General features: G+C 36.8%; 2 protein-coding genes across 2 annotated transcripts; one reads left to right on the top strand and one right to left on the bottom strand.

Moving 5' to 3' along the window:
- Positions 1-3186: 3186 nt before the first annotated feature.
- LOC117679352 (small ribosomal subunit protein uS12) lies at positions 3187-5872 on the bottom strand. Its single transcript, XM_034441225.3, has 4 exons — positions 5722-5872; positions 4750-4909; positions 3534-3654; positions 3187-3381 (listed from the first exon to the last, which is right to left on the bottom strand). The coding sequence occupies exons 1-4, from the start codon at positions 5723-5725 to the stop codon at positions 3235-3237; spliced, it is 432 nt and encodes a 143-aa protein (XP_034297116.1). The 5' UTR covers positions 5726-5872; the 3' UTR covers positions 3187-3234.
- Positions 5873-6156: 284 nt separating this feature from the next.
- On the top strand, positions 6157-10199 carry LOC117679351 (small ribosomal subunit protein uS12). The gene is made up of 4 exons (XM_034441224.3): positions 6157-6294; positions 8189-8348; positions 9311-9431; positions 10006-10199. Exons 1-4 carry the CDS (start codon positions 6291-6293, stop codon positions 10150-10152), a joined length of 432 nt encoding a protein of 143 aa, XP_034297115.1. The 5' UTR covers positions 6157-6290; the 3' UTR covers positions 10153-10199.
- The last annotated feature ends 11923 nt before the right edge of the window (positions 10200-22122 follow it).

Raw genomic sequence — 22122 nt, 5'->3', positions numbered from 1 at the left:
GGGGGGCAGCGGTCGACCCCGAGGCGCTTCCTTGTGGGGTGCCACAAGGTTCGGTCCTCTCGCCCCTCCTGTTCAACATTTATGTGAAGCCACTGGGTGAGATCATCCGTGGTTTTGGGGTGGAGTTCCATCAGTACGCTGATGATACTCAGCTGTACATCTCCACCCCAGACCATCCCAACGATGCCTTGGAAGTGATGTCCCAGTGCCTGGAGGCCGTGCGGGTCTGGATGGGGAGAAACAGGCTTCGACTCAACCCTTCCAAGACCGAGTGGCTGTGGCTGCCGGCGTCCCGGTATAGCCAGCTGACGCCATCGCTGGTTATTGGGGGCGAATCACTGGCCCCCACGGAAAGGGCCCGCAACTTGGGCGTCCTCCTGGACGCACGGCTGTCTTTAGAAGGGCATATGACGGCCGTGGCCAGGGGGGCTTTTTATCAGGTTCGCCTGATACGCCATTTGCGCCTTTCTGGATCGGGACTCCCTACGCACAGTCACTCAAGCACTCGTCACCTCTCGTCTGGACTATTGTAACGCTCTCTACATGGGGCTCCCCTTGGGGTACACCCGGAGGCTCCAGCTGGTGCAGAATGAGGCTGCGCGGGGGATTATGGGAGCGACGGGGCGCTCCCATGTGACTCCTCTCCTGCGCGAGCTGCATTGGCTTCCAGTGGACTTCCGGGTGCGCTTCAAGGTGTTGGTGATCACCTTTAAAGCGCTCCATGGCTTAGGGCCAGGGTACTTACGGGACCGCCTTCTGCCACCAATAGCCTCCCACCGACCAGTTCGCTCCCACAGAGAGGGCCTCCTCAGGGTGCCGTCGGCTAGACAATGCCGGCTGGCGACCCCCAGGAGGAGAGCCTTCTCTGTGATGGCACCTACCCTTTGAAACAATCTACCCCCAGAGATACGAGTGATCTCCGACCTCCGGACTTTTCATCAGGCCCTAAAAACTCATCTCTTTCAGTTAGCCAGTCTCTCTTGATTTTATGGTTGATTTTAAATTTTGATATGGATTTTAAATTGATAAATTTTAAACTATGGGCCAAATTTAATTATTTTAAATCTATTTTTAATCGTACTTTATGTATAAATGTTTTATTTTGGCTGTTCACCGCCCTGAGTCCGAAAGGAGAAGGGCGGTATAGAAATTTGAATAATAATAATAAATTATAAATTATAGCAAATATAGAGAAGAGAGGGGAGGGGGAGGGAGGAGGAGAGAGATTGGCTCAATTTCTCCTGCTTAAAACACTATAGATTTGAGAACTAAAGTAGAGCATATTCCGTTGTAATAGGAAGAGGTGGTCTGGTGACCAGAGCAGATCATAAATGGTTCATATGCAAATTCCAAATTAAGTTAAAATGGAAATAAAAAGCCAAATACTTTCCATGAGACACTTATGAGCATACAAGGTGAATGTGAAAACAGAAATAAAAGCAAGCACTTTGGATGTCAGACACAGATGGTGAAAATTGTATAAAAGGGAAGAGAAGCCAAAGCCAAAAAAAGTAAAGTAACATGACAAAAAAATTCAGATTTTAGAATAAACAAACATATATCACTGAGGATAGAAACAGACTTGGAAAAAACAGGAAATCTTCCAAAAGGGTTACATCAGCAGTGTTGTCATTCCCAAATTAGAAAACTACAGAGAGTAATGGAATATCTACAAAAATGTGGCAAGAAGCAAAAAAGAAATAGGAAAGCTTCTACTGGCTCTTTTGATCTATTGGGCACTGTGTCATTCTCCATTCTGTTGCCAAGTCTAGCTAGAAAAGGTTCTAGCTAGACTATGGCAACGGAATAGAGACTGACACAGTGACTGATAGATCGAAAGAGGTCAAAAGGAAGGAGGGAAGGGAAGGGAAGGAAGGAAGGAATTACCTGTGGTGAAATGTACTCTGAATTCCCATAATCTGCACTCCAGAAAACCAAGAAACACCTACGTTTATATAGTTTGTTTGGGAGAGTCAAGGTAGTTCCTCCATAGAAGTTCTCAGTATATATTTCATTATGTAGTTACTTTAGTTTGGCAAGATTTCTGTCTATAGGTGAGGAATAAAGGAAACTACTTAGATGTACTTCTGCATGCCTTTCTTGGTTCTTGGAGTCTGACACTATCATACAATATCCTTAATTTCACATACTAGCAAAATAATACTTAGGATCCTCCAACATAGACTGGACCCTACATGAGAAGAGATACCAGATATTCAAGTGCTTTTAGAAAAGGCCAAGGAACAAGACACATTTTTGCTAATGCAAGTTGGATAAATGAGAAAACGAAAAAATACTAAAAGAAAGTCAATATATGCTTTATTGATTGTAGAAAGGCCTTTAATTGTGTTGAGTCAAGCTGTGGAATGTCCTTAGGAAAATAGGAACCCCAAAACATCTTGTACAAAACCCGTCTACAAGACAGGAAGCCACAGTATAGATAAATGACAAATATCCTGGCTACAGAATTGGCCAGTCACTCACTCTTACCTCAACGCGTCACAGGGTTGTTGGATGGAGAAAATAGGAGGAAGGAGTATCAAATATATTTACCACCTTGCAATATACAAATAGTAGACATGGGATAAAAAAAAATCTAAGATAACAAAAAAATTGAGACAAGGCAGTCTTCGAGTTATGACCATTTTTAGTGATCTTTTGAAGTTAGAATGGCACTTATGGGGTCAAAGGCAACAATTTAAATTCTAATTTTGAACAATTAATTCAAATTAATCTAATAGATATTAAACTAAAGATTACTCTTTTGCCTAGTATCTTATTTTTATTTTATTTTTTTGCTTACATGCAAACAGGGCCCACAAGCACCTGGAATCTGCTACAGAAAGTTTAAAATAGAGATTTTATTTACTTAAATAAATGGTTTATTCTCTTTACCCTTGCTTGTCCCTTATTACATTACTATATCAAAGAAAATATGGTTTGCTTAGCAATCAGTAGGATTATAAAATCAACTTTAAAATTTTCATTTTTTTTAATTTAAAATGGACCAGTTTATAAAAGAAGGTATACTCAGATTGATGCAAACTAATGAAAATCTTCTAAACTCCAGGATCTTCTTACAAGTAAAGCAACTCTGGGTTATTATGTAAGAATCAAGTCAAAAGCATAGTGAAAAATTTAGAGACACACATTCTGTAATTTTATGAAAGACTCAACAGGGAAACCTTATTAAAGTAAAAATGTTTATTAGATCCATTCACAGCATCACAGGAATTATGATCTGGGTCTCTCTTTCTTGCCTTTGTACAAGGCTAGTAGAGAAACATTAGCTACTTTAACAACTTTGAAGCGAACTCCAGGAATGTCACCAACAGCATGACCCTTCCGACCAAAGCCAGCAACCAGGACTTCATCATTCTCCTAGTTTAAAACAAGACAACAATTAATGTTTGATGACAAAAGCATGATCATACTTTTACAATTTTTGGTTCCAAGAAAAAAATGATTGTTTTATTCAATTAATAATTTTTCCCTTCAATTAGGTGCCATATTATATCCATCAATGTATTTACCTCAATAAAATTCAAACAGCCATCATTGGGAACAAAAGCTGTAATCTTCTTGCCGTTCTTGATAAGCTGAACTCGAACACACTTCCTGATGGCAGAATTCGGCTGTTTAGCCTCTACACCACTGAAACATGAATTAAACAATAAAGATGCTGTTATAATAAATTTCTAAAGTACAATAATAATGCTTAGCAACTAATTACACAATCTTCATGGTCTGAACTCATAATCTTAAAATCATAAAGCCATGATATTGTCTTTCCATGTGCAAATGACAATCAAAACTAAAGCACAATTTACAGCTTGTCCTGTTTAAATCAGATGACAGCAAAATCCAGGGATCATTCTACCTCTTTACTATTTTCCATGGATCTTACTCCAAATAAGTGTGCATAAAGTTGAAATGTTAATTTCATCTATTGTAAGAAAAAATTACTTACAGTTATGTAAGTAATACCACAGATACGGCCATAATTCTATGTCATTTATTTGAAAACAAAATCCATGGAACTCAACAAGACAAACTGAAGTCTCTCTGACTTCCATGGGGCTTGTTTCTATCCTTAGGCAAATAACTGGCTGTCATTTGCTTTAGAAAGAAAAACAAAAGAAACCTAACATTTAAAAATATGAAAAAGACAGATTAAGGTTGGTTCTAAGTAGACCAGTGGTTCTCAAAGAGTGGCCTGGGAACCCTGAGAGGTCTCTGAGACCCTTTCAGAAGGTCAACAAAGTAAAATATGTTTAAATTATTCCATCTTAATCTCTAATTAAAATGTAGAAACAGTAGATGTAGAAATAACTCACATAAACCAAAATTTTTGGAGTCCTTAATCATTCTTAAAAATGTAAAGGTCCTGAGATCAAAATGTAAATTACCTATACCAAGAGCAATTTCTAATTTTAATAACTGGAACAGAGAAGTAAATCATTTAGAAGAACTGTGCTAAAACAGCAACCTTGGAGATCTTATTCTAAAAAAACATGTAAGTTTTATTATGGACTTTTTTGAAGATATAGGTACAAAAACATTCCCTTCCAAAAACCAATACAAATAATCTCTCTAAGGCTGCAATTCATATGGAGAATCGGGGCGGGGGGTGGTGGTACCCAAGCACTTCTAACATCAACAATCCAACTGTAAATAATTCCAAACTGCTTTTAGGTGGCCACTACATTCCATACTTTCTCTACTTAATAATGGTGAGATCTCACTTACACTTTTTCCAGGACAATTCCTTTAGCATGGGAAGCTCCCCCAAAAGGGTTGGCTTTCAGAGCAGTACCCAGATGGGCCTTCTTATATTGCTTGTCATGCCACTTCTGCTCTCGGCGGTGACTGCGCAGCTTCCTGGCTGTACGAAGTCCACGGCACTTGCCTAGAAAAGAAAATTTAGAGATCAAAAGAGAGATTTTCCCTGGATTTCATCCGAACGAACTCATTTCCTTCCATCCTTCTGAGGTGGGTAAAATGAGGACCCAGATTGTTGGGGGCAATATGCTATTTAGTATACTGTCTTTGGTGTAAGACGCCCAGAGTCTTCAGAGAGTGGGCGGCATAGAAATATGAAATTAAATTAAATAAATAAATAAATACATTTCAATAGGTTTGAATGATTTTTTTGGAGGGGGGGTGTTTCACGGTTTTTATTCTGAGGTCCATCAATGACCCCTTAAGTCTTTTGGTGACATTTACTCTGGTGACAAACCAAACCTCCTTGCAGTCCAACTTAGTTAATAGATAGGATTCCTTGAGGGAAAACCGAGGTTGCAAACTAAATTTTTAATTATTTTTTTTAAAAGTGGCCAAAAGCCCCAGAAAACTCCCTTTCGAGCCCCACCAGGAAACTGAAAAGGCGCGTGCAGGAAAATCGAGCTGGGCTCGAAGGAAACCTCAGCAAACTATTGACGCTTTTTAAAAAAACTCTAACCGAAGAGAGCAGCATCGAGGCAGACAATAAAGCTAGAGTTTCGATGGTATGTATGTATGTATGTATGTATGTACGTATTGTATGTATGTATGTTATGTATGTATGTGTATTCGGATTATATATGTATACGTATGCTTGGGACACCAACCAAATGGGATATTAATTTTCCCCTAAAGCGTCTCGGCTCTCCCCCATTCCGGCCACTCGGACATAGAAGGGCCGCTTATACCGGGCGCCACATAAATTACGGTTCCGCTCACCCATCGCGCTGCCGCCGCCGGAGCCGAAAGACGACAAAAAAGACCCACCATCCTTTGCGGCAAATCTACGTAACGGTAGCAAAGACCTCACGTAAATGTGGTGCCCCGCGCCTGACTCGCCGGATTTTATATTATTGTCTATTAAGGGAAAAGAAAGGGCGAACGACACCGTGGAAGCGGGAAGCCGAGCGGAGGAAAAAAAAAATACCACGTCGCTGACATGTAATCCTAATAAATTAGAAACGCCTCAAAGATACACATACACACACACACAAAAGGACATTCCCACAGAATCTGGATTTCTACCTTCGCAAAGAAAGCCGGCCTAAACGGCTATAATCTTGCCAAGGTTGGACGTCAAACTGTTTCTAACGCTTGAGACCCTCGTCAGAAAAAGCAACCAACTGAATTTCCCACAATGCACCGCGCCTCGCCGACCATCTTTCTTTGCAGCTTTGGAACAGGCGCTCGGTTAGACAGGCTGTTTCCCCCGCCGTGACGGAGGGGGTCCTCGAAGCCGGTGCATTCTGGGTCTTTCTTTTTCCTCCTCCGGATCCGAGGACGACACGATGGGTGAGGTGCTCCGGGTCTGGGCGTCGCGTTGTGGCTGAACAGGGGAGATGAGAAGGGCCGCAGGGTGGCTGAGGGCTTTTGGCGGGCGGGGGAAAAAAGCCCCTCCGCCCTCCATGTTCCCTCAGAGTGATCGTCGCTCAATCTTTTTTAAGGACCACGAGGCCGTCCTTGTGGGTTCCTAACATTAGTCCAGAGGTCTTCAAACTTGGCCGCTTGAAGACTTGTGGACTTCAACTCCCAGAATTCTCCAGCCAGCAACTCCCAGAATTCTCCAGCATAGCTGGCTGGAGAATTCTGGGAGTTGAAGTCCACAAGTCTTCAAGCGGCCAAGTTTGGAAACCTCTCCATTAGTCCCTCCTCGTGTTGTTAATCCTCAAAACTCCCTGATAGGAGATGACAGATGGTATATTTTAAAAAATAGGCCAGCAGGAATTGCCTACTCTCGGAATCTTTTGGGAGTACATTTCCTAACCTGAGTTTCTTTTTATTTATTTTTTTTGAATTTTTATTTTATTTTTGAACATAACAAAACATAAAACAACCATCATCCATTGCAATCACAGAAAGTGTGTCGATCGGTTAAAATTCTTTTGTGCTCAATCCCATATCCAAAATTTACAGGTTATTTAATTTCTCTTATTTGACAATTTTTTATATCCCTTTATGCTATTATTCTCATTAACAATGGCTTGTCTCCCATAAAAAAAATCGCTTCATATTTTTTACATATTCATTACATTTATTTCATGTTTCATACGTCATTTCCATGCTTTATTATCTAGCCATTGATAAAATAAACCCCATATCATATAATATTGTTTGTCTTCCTGTTCTCTAATTTCAAATGTCAATTTACTCATTTCAATACATTCCATAATTTTCTTAATAACTTCATCTTCAGTAGGTATTTTCTCCTTTTTCCAATTTTTAGCAAATACAATTCTAGCCGCTGTTAAAACATTCACAATTAAATATCTCAATTCTCTATTGTACGTTTCCTAACCTGAGTTTCTAAGGATGAGTTGAGGTCCAAATCCCAACTTCCCCAACAAGCCTAGCCATTGTTTCTCGTTGGGGAATATGGGAATTCAAACTTAACAGGCTTGAAGAGCCTGACATTGAAAATACATTCGAGAGCAATGTTTCCCATCTCTGGTAACTTCGGGATGTTGATAATGAGCCTGTGGTCAGCATGACCACTCCTGAGAAGTCTATGCGTATACACTATTGGAAAAAAAAATAAATAGCGTAAATATCTAGAAATTGGTTACGTATCTATGAACTGGTTACGTAAGGATCTGGCTTTGGATGATGGATTTTGGAATTCCATGTTTTGCTTTGGAAGGGTGGTCAAAATAAAGAATTGAATGATTGTTACGTCATATTTGGTTTACGTAGTGAGATTTGCTTACACAACTCAGGCTTCTCTAATTTTTATATTTAAATTCCCATTTATTCTGCAATGAACAATGATATAAATTCCCACTTGTTAACTACTGGTAGATGTGTTATAAATAAAAGAAAATTAAAATAAATTGAGAATGTGTTACAAAGAAAGGAAACCAGATTGGAACTTCAAAAGTCCTAAGATACATTATGTGCATTTGTGTGCGTACACACAAAGAGGGGAACATGAAACATTGAAGCACAGGATCTTCCAAATTTTGTTTATAAGGCTTTAGCATAAAGTACTTCATTTTTGGTATAACAGGTTGCTTCAATTTGCAAAAAAAAAAAAAATCCTGGATGTAGTATTGGAAAATACTGTGCAAAATTTTAGCGCAGTTTTGAGAAGATGAATCTTATAAATCATACTTAAATATGGAAAGTTGATGAAGATCCAGTTCTACAAACCTCTGTAATTCCTAATAACTTTTATCACACCATTTTCTAGGCAAGTGCCGTGGACTTCGTACAGCCAGGAAGCTGCGCAGTCACCGTCGTGAACAGAAGTGGCATGACAAACAATATAAGAAGGCCCATTTGGGTACTGCTTTGAAAGCCAATCCTTTTGGTGGAGCTTCTCATGCCAAGGGAATTGTTCTGGAAAAAGTGTGAGTTTCACTATGAATTCATTGAATCTTGATTTTGACTGAAGAGATTTACGTTGTTTCTTTTAAGGTGTATTGTACTATTTAGCAGAACTGATAAATGAATTAAATGCAGTTGTGTGGCTGAATAACATTTCTAAAACATTCCTGTTACTAGCACTTAGTATTGGGAATATTTGCTCCTTTAGTTTTGTAATCAAAGCAGAATTTTAGGAAATATATTTTTGAAAATATTAATATATTTTGTTAAGAATACAAATAGCATCAAATACTGGGAATTTCTTCTTTAATATCAGATTTTCTGACTAAAGTGAAATTTGATATTAGTTTTTCTATTGAAGACTTAAATTACATTAGGCATTAACTTGTTCTGTGGACATGCTTCCTGTGTCTGGTTTGTAATTCACTGTTTGTGTCATAAATGAGACTCTCGTTTTCCATTATTATTATTTGAAAATATGGAATTGGCATTTGGTTACTTAGTGAATTTCAGTTTTTTCTTGTATGCAGCCCATCAATAGGAGGGATTGAACTAACTAAGCTCAGTTTTAAAAAGACAGAAATCTTCATTCAATTAGGGAATACTTTTGATCTGTCAGAAAATCTCATAGAAGGAATGGAAAATATAGCAGTTTCTGCTGAAGTTTTGTGTGCTCTCCTTTAAAAATTTGCTCCAGAAATTTGAAGAACTGTCTGAAACATTAGAAGATACAAAGAAAAGAAATCTGCAAAGATCTTCCCCCCTTTATGCTAACTGGAATATTCTGAACTCCTTAAGAAATGTTCCTACCAATGGAAGAGAAGCTGAATCTGACCCATGTCTAAAATGGTTTGGCTTAGTGCAAAATGGTGGGGATTGCAAAATATGCCTTTATTAAATAAAATGTTTTTCTATCCTAGCCAAGAATATGTGTAGCTTGTGATGGTAAAAAAAATTAAACATACACTCATTATTTTCATTTTAGTGGTGTAGAGGCTAAGCAGCCAAATTCTGCTATTAGAAAGTGTGTCCGAGTCCAGCTCATCAAGAATGGGAAGAAGATTACAGCTTTTGTTCCCAATGATGGTTGTTTGAACTTCATTGAGGTGAATAATTAATAATTAATTTCTATGTAACAGGAATTAGCAATGTGTTTTCACAATAATTGGGAGTCAAATTCTTTATAACATTTGTACAGAAGATTTTAAAAAGTTCCAGGGAGACACTTAACTAAAAAACGTCCTACCTAGAAAGGTACATGGATCAACTAATCTCTTTTTTTAAACATACACAAACCTACAATACAACCTGAATATATACCTATAAAAAGGATAAAATCAAACAGAAGAAAAATCACTAGCTGACTGTATATGAAGGGGAATGATGGACCCTGGAATAAAACATTTTCCTGGGGCTTAGTATTGTGGACAATTATTGGGAGATGTGGATAATTATTGGGACCATGAACTAGGTTTCTTGGATTCTTCAGATTTTTCTCAAGAAAAGAAACTGCAGGAAATTAAAGTTTTCTTTTTTCCTGATTCATTTCTCAACTTTTAAAAATAAGTAATGGATTTTGTTTATGTGGCAAAATGAGCCTTCATAAGATTCAAGGTTGTGTAGATGTTTAGTAAATTTTAATTGAATGACATTAACTCTTATTTGTTCATTGAATTCCAGGAGAATGATGAGGTTCTAGTTGCTGGCTTTGGTCGAAAAGGACATGCTGTTGGTGACATTCCTGGAGTTCGTTTCAAGGTTGTCAAAGTGGCAAACGTTTCCTTGTTAGCCTTGTACAAAGGCAAAAAGGAGAGACCCAGATCATAAATTTTATTTTGCTGTTAAAATAATAAACAAACATTGCTCCTAAGAAATGGCCATCACTTTTATTATGCCAGATTTTATAGTTTGGACATTATACCTTTTATATAAATGACAGGCTCAATATTTGTAATAAATAGTTGATCTGGAAAATCCCAGTCACATCAGGTTTTGTAGTACAATACCAGAGTTGTATATTAGTCATTGATCAGAACCTAGGAGGCCCAGTTCAAATTCATCTCCATCATGGAAGCTTACCGGGATGACTTTTGCCAGTCACAATTTTACAATTAACCTTTATCAAAGAGTTGTCATGGTGATTGGAGCTTAAAATGCTTTAGTTCCTGAAGGAGAAATAAGATAGAAGTCTAACAATCGTTTTAGGTTGATGAGATATGTTTGAAATATATTTTATTCTAGTTTTCTAAGTTGGATCATTTTTATTAGTCTCAGGGTTACATTGTTGTGACTGTGGTGGTTGGTTTTGGTTTTTTACAGTCATTCAGTGATGGTAAGATATTTAAGCTCCAGCATAAAGATGTACATGGATGCAGGGGTCCATGAAGAACCAATGAAGCTATAAGCAGAGAAACCATTCGCTTTGTGGGTGGGAGATATGTGTGAAATGGAAAATATTTTTTCTTTCAGAAATTGAAGAAAATATTGTATACTGGAATTCTGTCAAATCATAGAAAATTACATTTTGAGAGAAGCAAACAAAATAAATTTTCATGTCCTTTGTTTCACCAGGAGCAAAAGCCACAAGAGTTTTAGATAGCAGGAGAAATAGTTAAAATATCTTCTTTGACTGAAAAAATCTGAACAACCACAAGATGGCACAAAGACAAACTTTTCCTATTCCTCTTTGTGGTTAGCTCACAGTGGAAGAAATGAGTAAATGTAACAATAATTAAAAACAGGAAATAGAAAAAGAAGTTTAGTTTGCACAAAGTAATTAAGTTTACACCTTCTTTTCATTTCTGGAATAATGAAACCATGTCCAATGAGTTGACGAGACCAACAGAAAGAAATAAGACTTTATTCAATAATAACCACTGGATTTTCATATAGGAGTAGATAATATTGGCGTGGTTACAATACTTAGAAATAGCGTAATATGTCCATTTCTTAGCAGTTTGTTTTTACTTATACAAAACTACATAGTCTGCACATGCAGATGCACTTCGTGCCCTTACAGTCTTAAAATACAGACTGCTTCCTTATTGTAGAATATGCTGACATGCATACTAATTAATTACTTTGGTTTCCTTAAATGTGACGTCTATTTAGAGATAATGGAGAAGGGCCTGTATTTGTCTCTCCATTACCACCACTTCTACTGCCTTAAAGCTCGGCACAGGGAATATCATCATCTTAGCCTATTTGAAAAGGAGGTAGTGATTATTCTGGTCATGTTTGCAATAGACGTTTTTAAAAATGTTTGCAAGTTTACTTGCAGTGGGTCTAATTGATCCAGGAATCCAGGGTGGCAATTTATTGCTGAGATTATAGCTTAAGGAACTTGTTTTTGATGGTAAACTTGGGCAAGGTCACATGGTGACACTGTTTAATGACCACAGTGTCTTACAACCATAATTCCAGCTCAATTAGTAACAAATCAAAGATTACCTGGCTTATTTCATTTTAAAGAAAGACTGTCATGATACTTATATAACATAGTGAGAGCTCATGTCCTTTTCCCACTAAGCAACTGCTACATATGGCGGATAAATATGTTTTGCTATGCCTTTTTTCTAGCCAAAGAACAACCAGAAAATGGACATAAAAGAATGGGAAGGGACCTTGGAGGTCTTCTGATTCAACCCCTGCTTAAGCAGGAAACACTATAACATTTCAGACATGGTTGTCCAAACTCTTAAAAGGCTCTAGTGAAACCAGGAGTAAATTAAGCAAAAGCTATGAACAATCTGATAGTCAGCCAAGGTAAATTCCCTATCTTCTGGCTTGCTCCCTCCTCTTGACTCTTACATTGGAGGCCATAATAGTTCAGCTACCTGTCAGGTGCTTAAATGGGCCTTCAGTGGCTATAAGATAGATGCTGCAAATTGATCTGGTGGTCTAGTTGATTCTGTCTAACTGTTGCAAAACCAGGCTTTTCTTATGAAATTTGCCTACCAAACACAACCTACCATAATATTTTTTTGCTAAATCATTTTTGTGTTCTATTGGAGACATTTTAATCTCAACTAAAGCCAAACACCAGTTTAAGGCCTTCTAATCACCTTCAGAAATCAGAATGGATGGATCCCAAATGTGTACAACAGACAATGTTCTATTTTAGTTTTCTGAATGATATTTCCATCGCTACTATATATTCAGTGTCTGCTATCAATGGCTCAGATTACTAGCTTTTTTCTTCCAGTTCCTCTGAATTCAATTATCACCCTTTCTCAGTTTTTTCCATGATAGTTGCATACAGTGCTTTACAATTCTTCCCTAAATGAACGTTATTTTTCTTCAACCCTAGATGAGATGTATGTGTGGACTAACCTAAATCAATCAATCATGACAAACTAAAAATCAAAACATATTGTAAATGGTAGGAAGAGCATACATGGTTCTATGAAGGGTTTATGCTCATAACCCTTCAGTCAAGTGAAAATTGTCCATGTTTGTAGCAATGTGGTTAGGGATATGAGGGCATCCTACCACTAGATGCCACTCTTAGGGTGCTGAGAAATATTAAGAAGCATAAGCTGTTGACTAAAATGTTAATATGCTGGTTGGGAGAAAATCTGAAACTGATGCAAGATTTCAATAGTTCAACTTTGATCCACCAAACATCTTTCATTTACTGCTGGGTGGTGTCATATTTCCATCTCTGAAAAAAGAAAAAAATTTCAGCTGTACCTTGAAGAATATATAAGAATTCCCATTCAATCCATATTTTAAACAGAAAGAGGAAACAATTGGATAGACACTTGTCCATACTCATTTAGAGAGTGGGCTTTTCCTAGTATTGTTGAAGGTAGCAAATTAGATGATTTGAGGGAAACTTCATAAAAGTAAGAAAGTAATCCAAAAGGTTAATAATTGATTTTCTGGAAAAGGTTTAGCAGACCAACAAATGTATTGTTTAATCAAAGCGTAATAATGACCCTAAAATTATGCATTTAATAAATACAATAATATACTAATACTATAATAACATATTAAAATGGAGACATGAGGATTAATTTATGTTAGGGCTACCATATATAGATTGCCAACAATCCAGAAGATTATTGTATGAGAGCAAAGTGATACAGATAACCCCTTCTGTTGCCATCTAATGGTCAATCCAGATTTCTGTAGCTCTCTTCTTTTGCTCGAGCAAATCTAACTACTCTGGAATTATTTATTCATCTAAATTGCATTTATACAAATTCAGCTTAACTAACAGAATAAGAAATATTATTTTGTACTACAGCTCAGAAAGTCCAATATTCCTTTGACATCCAATTTTGAACTTTACAGAGTTGTAGATGTACTTGTCAGGAAAATGCAGAAAAATATAACTGCAATTCTATTACAGTAATTGTTACTGAGAAATTCTAATATATTGTATTGAACTAGGGTTTACTTCCACTCAGGTAAGCAAACTTAATATTGCATTGATCCTAGGGTTTTGTCTCTTTGGGCTTCAATAAAAGAAAACTAGATACTGAAGTAATATCTAATAACCGAATAAATAAAAGGATGGTTTTATTCACAATTTGCAGAAGAGGAAGGAAAGATTTGCCTTCCCAATTTTCTTTTAACTAGCACCACCAATCTTGTCATAAAAATGTGCAGAGGTATGCAGAGCTTTTATATGACTAAACAGGTATCCATATCACAAATGCTGGTCCCTTCATCTTAGATTATAGAATGCAGAACAACAGGGTTGGAAGGGGCCTTGGAGGTCTTCTATTCTAACCCCCTGCTCTAAAGTTAAGAGGTTTATCCCCAGGTTTGTATCATGCCTCTGTAACACAGGACTATTTATATATCTTTTCCTATCTTTTTGCTAAATATTTGTTAAACCAAAGCAGATTAACTCTACACTGATAGCAAACTTTGATTAACCAATACATATTGCATCCATTAATGAGCACTTTTATTTACATTTCCTGCAAGTTCACAGTTTTTATTTGATAGAAAATAAACATTACCTAAAGAGGCTAAGTGGAGACTTGTGAAGCCAAAATAAATTAATAAAATGATCTAGCTGTTTGACCTTCTAATAGTTTTGTAGCTTCTTATAGATCTTTATTTTATAGAAACCTCTCATATGTAATTCTAAAACAAAAAGATTCAAAGGGATAACATTAAAGTTACAAAACGATGATTTCATTATTCAGTTCTAACACCTACCAACATTCTTGATTGTAAATCAGGAGAGTAAAAATAAACCGAGGTTGACCCTGAGATTCTGCCTGTCAAATTTCCAAACTTCTAGGATCAGTTCAATTAAAAAAAAAAAACAGCATCAAGCCATGGTTACATCCTATACAGAAATATCTACTGTAATTCAGTCCCAGTACTACTATGATCTGAGCTGCATGATTTGTAGTCAATTATGTGCTGAGCTTTTAATAAAAAAATCAGAAAACAAAACTAGCTAGGAAACAGGAAATACAGCGACATATTTTGTATTGATTGCAAGCCACCTCAGAGAAAACACTGGGCAGGTACTTTGTTATCTTTCCTTTGGTAAGCTCATCCCAGGATCCAGCACAAATGCTATGGTGAATGTGATGCTCAGAAATTCTTGTGAGTTCCCCTTCGGCTTATCAACTTAGACTGAGCCACCCACAAGAAGGTGCTGCCATTTGACAATATTGCAGCAATGAGACACAGTCTCTGTACCTCTTTTGTAGTCTCTAGTAGTAGGATTATCTTTTTCAGCTGGTTTATTTTTAGAGGGTTAAGTGGGGGTGGGGGAGAATGTTAAAATGTACTCCATACCTGAAATATGCTTTAACTGGCCCATAGTTTTCTTTCATATTTAAATTTGGCAGCAAGAAGAGCAAGGAATTCTTGTCATCTACAATACTTCAGTGGATGTCTATAACCATTTCACTATAATTCCAGTCAAGATGGAATTCATTCACAACTAGTGTAACCACACAGGATTTGGTCATGGAAATTTGAATGGTGTCATTTTGGATACTTCTTCCTTGAAGCAAAATTTTGCATTCATCTGCATTGTGTTGGTGATTCTCTTTTCATTCTAATCAGTAGAAGGAGCATTGTCTCAAAGTATTCCAAGACCATCTCCTAACAGCAATGTTAATTATGTAACATTTTCATCAGTACATCTGAGAGTATTCACAGATAATTAAAAATTACCCCTTGTCTCCTTTTATTTCTTACTTCCTTTAGACCTCTGAATACAAATATTGCTTCTAAACAGTAGCTGCAGTGAACAGGTTTCCTATAGCCCAGCTAATTTACTATACCCACATAGTACTATACTCACATACCCACATCTCATTTTGTTTCCCTTCAATATTTTAACTTGCTCCCTTATCTTCCCATTTATTTAACTACATACAGAAGTTGGATTTTTCAAAATTACAAAAGATTCTAGATAATTTTTTTCAGATTACTTCTACACCAACTTCAGTAGGCTGTTTATAGTTTTATAATCCTATCTTGTATCAGTAGTTATAATAACCATGTAAAAATAATTTTATTGGCAAGTTTTCCAGTACAGGAATGCTTTAAATTTCACATTATTTTGTTATATAGCAGAAGACAGAGTTGGCCTTCTCTGTGGACTGCATGTAAAGCAGGGATTCCTGAATATTTTGCTCTCACACCTCCTTTGAAAAGCACAGTGCTTTTCAAACTTTTAGATGTGTGGACTTCAATCCCTAGGATTTTCCAGCCAGTATGAAAATTTAAAAACACTGCTTTGGTATAATCTCAATGTATACACCTTCCTAAAAATCCAAACCCCAAAAGGAACACAAAGGAATACTCGACATTCAATTATTCTTCACACCTTTCCTAGACTCCTTCTGTATCTCTGCAAGTTAGGTAGAAGATAGCATTTTGTATTGCTGCTCGCAGGAAATGGTTAACAACCCTTACATATGTTGGGCCAAGCTACTCATATGGATCAGCCATACACTGGCTAAACTGGCTATAAAATTGGTGCATGCTTCAAAATCTATAAATCTGTGGATTGTGGAAAAATTTGCATGTATCTTTTTTATATAGCTTTTACTGAAATTTTTATAAAGAGCATAAAAACTAACAAACTAATAACAAAAACAAAAGAAAAAAGACCATTGTGCAGAAAGAAAAAAATAGTTTCCAATTTCCTTTGCTGCAAATATAAGTAAATTACAAAGTTATTCTTACTTTATAACTACAAAAGTCGTTTTTTTAATATGTTTTTTTCTGATCATCAAAACCACAAATCATGTTTTTTTTTTATTTTATGTAAAAAGTCTAAGACATTTCCAGTCAACCATAAATGTAAATAATGTGTTTCCTCTAATCAAAGAAGTCAGTTTAGCCATCTCTGCAAGTTCTATCATCTTCACCAACCATTTCTCCTTTGTGGGTATTGTCAATTTTTTTCCATTTCGAGTGTATAGTAGTCTCATGGCAACTGTCATATATAAAAACAATGTTCCGTGACTTATTCCTAGTTGCTTGTCTTAGAAATAATACTTTTGGTTTCAATAATACTTTAATCTTATGTTTAGAATTAAGTTCTGAAAGGGAGTTATAAACATCTTTAGCTGAATACACTTTCAGACCCATATTTGTCCAATTAGTTTCCAATTATGATCACCATTGTAAGCACATTTTACCAGAGCCTGTTTCAGTTCCATTTCACTTCTTTGCAAAAATGTACAAAATTTTCTATAAAAATTGAATAAGCAACAATGTTAAAGCTTGATCTAAATATGTACTGTACTCATGTCCCTGTTCCCTTTTGAACAGTTATAGTCAAACCCTGATTTTTAAAAAAACCCTGTCATTTCAGTCTGTAATACAGCTGATTTCCTTTGGACTTTAACAGATAAGTCTTTTGCATCCAAAGTATTCCAGACAACACAGCTAAATTTATTTCAATATTGAAGTATTTATGACAATTTATATCATTTGTGTAACAATATAATTACTCAAAATATATAATTTATTATGAATGGTGTATAATCTGCAAATAATTTATTTTGTGTCTGAACATTAGTATTGCGTCTTCCCTATATCTTTTCTTCAGACCAAATATCCCAAAGTCTTTCAGCCTATTCTCACAAACTATGTTCTCAACACTTTGTATCATCTTTGGGGGGTGGGTGGAAACTGAGTGCTAAGAATCGTACACAGTACTCTATGTGGTCTCACCCTTGTTATGTAAAGAGTAATGATTTCATGTGTGTTTTGTTTCTAATGCAGCTCAGAACTGTATGAGCTCTTCTAGCAGTTGCCTCACACTCCTGATTTGTTTTTAACTTGTTGTCAATGGCTCCATTCAAGTTGGTTTCTCCTTCCTCTTAAACCAGATTAAATTGCAAGTTTGTGTCATTCTAGGTGTTAGCCAGACTAACCAGTTTTATGTAAACTGCTAATTTGATAAAAAGTCAGGCCAATAATAAAAATGTTGAATGAGACTGATTTCCCATGGAATCCCATTAGTTTCCACTTTCCCACTTGATACAGAGCATTAATGCTGATTGTCTGCAGGTAGCTAGACAGGATTGTCTATCCTGAATGGCCTCCAACACATATAAGTGCTTGTCAATGCAAATTCCTATAGAACCTTGTCAAAAGCTTTACTGAAATCACAGATTATATTCACAGCATTTCTCTTGTTCATTTAGAATAGTTACCTTGGCAAAGGAGTCAAAATTAGTCTCACATTATTTATTCTGATCTCCATGTTGGCTATTATCAAACATGACATTACCTTAAAGATGCTTACCAATGATAAGCTTTATTATTCGTCTTAACATCTTTCCAGGGATTCATGTATCATCATTGATTATCTCCATATTATTATTATTTATTACAATTACTTGTATACTGACAACTTTGATACAACTCAAAAAGGACTGTATCACAAAATATTCCAATCATAAACATTAAATATTACATAAACGTCACAAATATATCCTCTCTCACACACAGCAGATTCGGCTGGTAGAATCAAATTTGGAGTAGACAATATACAGTATAAGACACTTATAGGTTAAAACCAGCACTTTGGACTCAGAGACTTATTGGCAACTAAAACACCACAGCACTGTATATTACGTTGCTAAAATGACTCATGTTCACTTATAGGAGAGCGTCTGCATTTTAAACTACCATAACTGTAGTTTCAGAGTCATCTTCAAGTCATTTCAAGTACAACACATTAAAGTAGTTTAATCATATGATGTGTGTGTGAGTTACTGACACTGACAGTTCCTAGTTCAGAAGGGGCCACCATGCCTATCCATCCAAAGCAGAGCAAAGGTTCCTCTAACCATGGCCTCCCACTGCTGTATGAACAATAGCCATGGCTTTAGGGAAACTCTTAGGCTATTGTTTTCTGCTTGTCTGTCTTGTGTTAATCCCTGCTTATCTCAGAATTGGCTGATGAAGAGGATGTGTTCTGGTCTTGTTTCCTTCTTAGCCTTTTCATTGTCTCTTGAGTGATTTATTGCTATATGTCTATTGATGACTGATGTATCTGAATGCCAAGATTCCAGGAATTCCTTGCATTTTTGGATTTAGCTTGGTCTAGGATGCTCACATTCTCACAGTTGAAACTGTAGTTGAATCTATCCATGTGTTGTTAGGTTAAGAAATGTTCATGTCTTCTACCTGCTAACTGATGTTCATGGATGTGCTGCATTAGTCTCCTCCCTGTCTGTCCTTTACAGTAGCTGTTACAGTCCTTATATTGTATGTTGTAAATGACTCCTGTTTTTTCTTCTTGGATTACTAAAATGTTTGGTTTCTTTTGAAAAAGCAACTCCTTAAAACAGAAATTTAATGTTTTTTTTTCTTTTTATTGTTTTAAATATTTTTATTATATTTTCTAAATTGTAAGGTGTCCAGAGTAATTACTGAGATGGACAGCCATAAAAATTGAACAAACAAATTACTCACTATCTGCCCACCAGCAATTTCATATATTCAAATTTGCCCATCCATTTTCCCCACATACCCAAATTTATCTGCTTCTGCTAGTTCTTCCTCATTCGTATAGTTTACAATCATTTGTTACACTTTCTCTTTCAAACTATCTTGATCTTTTGATACAGTAATTAAAAAATAACATATTTTTCTCTGTAACTTATAGAGATACAAACATTATCTTCAAATTATTTTGGCTGTCACCCAACAACATTGCAGCACCACTTACCTTCAAAAGCACACATATGCTCATGTCCCCATATTTCTAATGTTTCTTAGACATGTATCCATAATTACATTAAACAATTAAAGGGGTATTACAAATCCTTTTTTTTGGGTGTTCAACCATTTCCTAACCGTCCTCATGCCTTCTTTCTTTATTAGTTCAGATGTTTATCCTTGTTTACACACTGAGAAACATTTTCATTTTGCCATCTCGCCTTTAAATAAAAGATCTAATGCTCTTGCCTGATTCCCCATCACAGAAGTACTCACAGAATAGAAGTTTTGTTCTCACCCTTTGTTTTCTTTCTCTTTGCTATCCTGCAGCTATCTGGCCTTGGGAGATACAGACACCTTGCTTAAGCTCTGAAAACTAATGTTTAGAGTAGTCTCTCTTCTGATCGCCCAACAGCAAAATGTAATGATTTCAGTGGACTTTATGATCAGGTATCAATGGTTGCATCAGCAAATCTGCATTGGCTTCAAATATACAAAAGGCTATTGCTTAACGCATTGTAAGCTGCCCTGAGTCTCCGGAGAAGGGCAGCATATAAATAAATAAAAAAATGAATTAGCACCTTAATTTTTAAGGATTCTAGATCACATGGATCAATGCTTACAAAACCATATATACTAATAGTGTATGAATCCTTTGAGGCAGACATGCATGCTCAGTATACAAGTGCCTGCAGCAGCTGGCATGATTAAAACATTAGCAGGGAGGATTATGCAAAGCCTTTACAGTACATGTTGAACATTCCATATAACCAGGGCCTTAATGGGACTCTGCAGTTTTACAATTTTATTTTGAATCATGGACTTGGAAAGACACATAGAGCTTCAAATCTTATCTACTGCTAAATGTAAGAATTTGAATTAAAGCATTCTTAACAGGTGGCTTTCTTACTTTAGCTTGACCATAACCCACAAGGAAGAGTTCACTATCTGAGTAATTAGTTTTACTGGCCAATAAGTCTTAATGTTACATTTTCCTAATATTCTAGTTTTAGGTATGTTTGCTGCCTTAAGTTATATATATAAAAAAGTGGAATACCGTGATGATTCAACCAGAATCCATCTTCTTGTAACTTCAATCTGTACCAGAGAATATTTGTAGCTCAGGGATGAATTGTGGGATTCTTGCTGTTCTCTGAGCTTCGTTGTTTTCTTGCATGTATTTCATTATCCAACTAGATAACACCATTAGTGCCTGCTAGCACAGGGGTGTCAAACTCGCGGCCCGCAGCCCAGATGCGTCATGTGCTGGCCACGCCCACCCCCGGTTTAGCGAAGGGGGGAAAGTTGCAATACATCACATAACGTGTCATCGCGAATTTGATGCTCCTGTGCTAGCATAAAATGCCTGCAAAACAACCAAGCTCAGAGAGCACCAAGGACCCCACACTTGAAATTGTGTTTACTTAGAAACAATGGATAGTCAGCCTCCTGTATAACATTTTTACAACAATCAAAGAGTTTATCTGTCCTGACCTCAGAGTCAGTCTCCAACATAAGGATGGATCAAGTCCTACCAGGTGTTGCATCCACTAATTCAGCAGCTACTGAATCAAACTTGACCAACAGCCTTGGTGGCACAGCAGACTAAAGTGCTGTTAAATAGCACCAGCTGCCTGCAATTACTGCAAGTTCAAATCTCACCAGGCTCAAGGTTGACTCAGCCTTCTATCCTTTCAAGGTAGGTAAAATGAGGACCCGGTTTGTGACTTTGTATAAAAAAGAACACCGCTTAAGAGGGGCCTAAAAGTCCTACTAAGCAGGTATATACAAAAGTATGAAGGCTATTATTTAATGCATTGTAAGCCGCCCTAAGTCTCCGGAGAAGGGCGGCATATAAATTGAACCAATAAATAAATAAATAAATAAATAAATAAATAAATAAATAAATAAATAAATAAATAAATAAATAAATAAATAAATAAATACGGACACTCTCTCAGGTTCTTCCTCAGCTAGTACTGATCCCTCTTGAGCCAAGGTGCCAAGAAGGGCATATACCCCCTCAGCCAAGGTAATCCTGCAGTTCATCAAAATAAGTGCTTTGTGAGAAAGTGCCAAGACACTGGCTCTGCAAGCAAGCTTGGTGCCTCCTTATTAGCAATAGCTGAGCAAGGAAATGCTCGCCTGTGCATACAGTACTTGGTGGGAAGAGGATTTAAACTGTGCACGGATTGCCTTCTCTTGCTGAAAAGAATTTCAGCATATGGCTTTGGGCACCCTTGCTCTTGATTCTGGCTATGTTTTTGACTGTAGCACATTCCTGATCAGGTTCCTGGCTCTTTTGTTGGTACTTTGCAAGATATTGTGAGTTTCTGATTATGGACTGACTTGGATTATCTTCTCCTCAACCTCTAGAAAGCTGCCATGCAGTCACATGCTTCCCAATCCTTACTTCCCAACACTTGTTGCTCCTGTCTGTATGATGCCATCTCTTCTTGAAGTCTTTACAAGCCTTGTTGCAAATGCTGTGCTCCAATCACTTATATCTCAGTTCTCCTCATACCCCCCATTACTTCCTCCTCTTGGTTGCATTTTGATCAAGCTCTCTCCAAAATGTGTTCTCACATCTAGTACCTCTGTAAGCACCACCACCCCAAATACCTGTAT

Source organism: Pantherophis guttatus, chromosome 2 (assembly GCF_059756535.1).
Source record: "Pantherophis guttatus breed Tessera chromosome 2, ASM5975653v1, whole genome shotgun sequence".
Lineage (NCBI taxonomy): Eukaryota > Metazoa > Chordata > Lepidosauria > Squamata > Colubridae > Pantherophis > Pantherophis guttatus.
This window is presented reverse-complemented; position numbering and strand designations above follow the sequence as displayed.

What these genes read in the sequence shown, in the direction of transcription:
- LOC117679352 (XM_034441225.3), bottom strand. An exon ending in GGAATTGTCCTGGAAAAAGT is followed by an intron (nt 3,655 to 4,749) that starts GTAAGTGAGATC and finishes TTCATGTTTCAG; the next exon opens with TGGTGTAGAGGCTAAACAGC. An exon ending in GCTGTTTGAATTTTATTGAG is followed by an intron (nt 3,382 to 3,533) that starts GTAAATACATTG and finishes GTTTTAAACTAG; the next exon opens with GAGAATGATGAAGTCCTGGT.
- LOC117679351 (XM_034441224.3), top strand. An exon ending in GGAATTGTTCTGGAAAAAGT is followed by an intron (nt 8,349 to 9,310) that starts GTGAGTTTCACT and finishes TTTTCATTTTAG; the next exon opens with TGGTGTAGAGGCTAAGCAGC. An exon ending in GTTGTTTGAACTTCATTGAG is followed by an intron (nt 9,432 to 10,005) that starts GTGAATAATTAA and finishes ATTGAATTCCAG; the next exon opens with GAGAATGATGAGGTTCTAGT.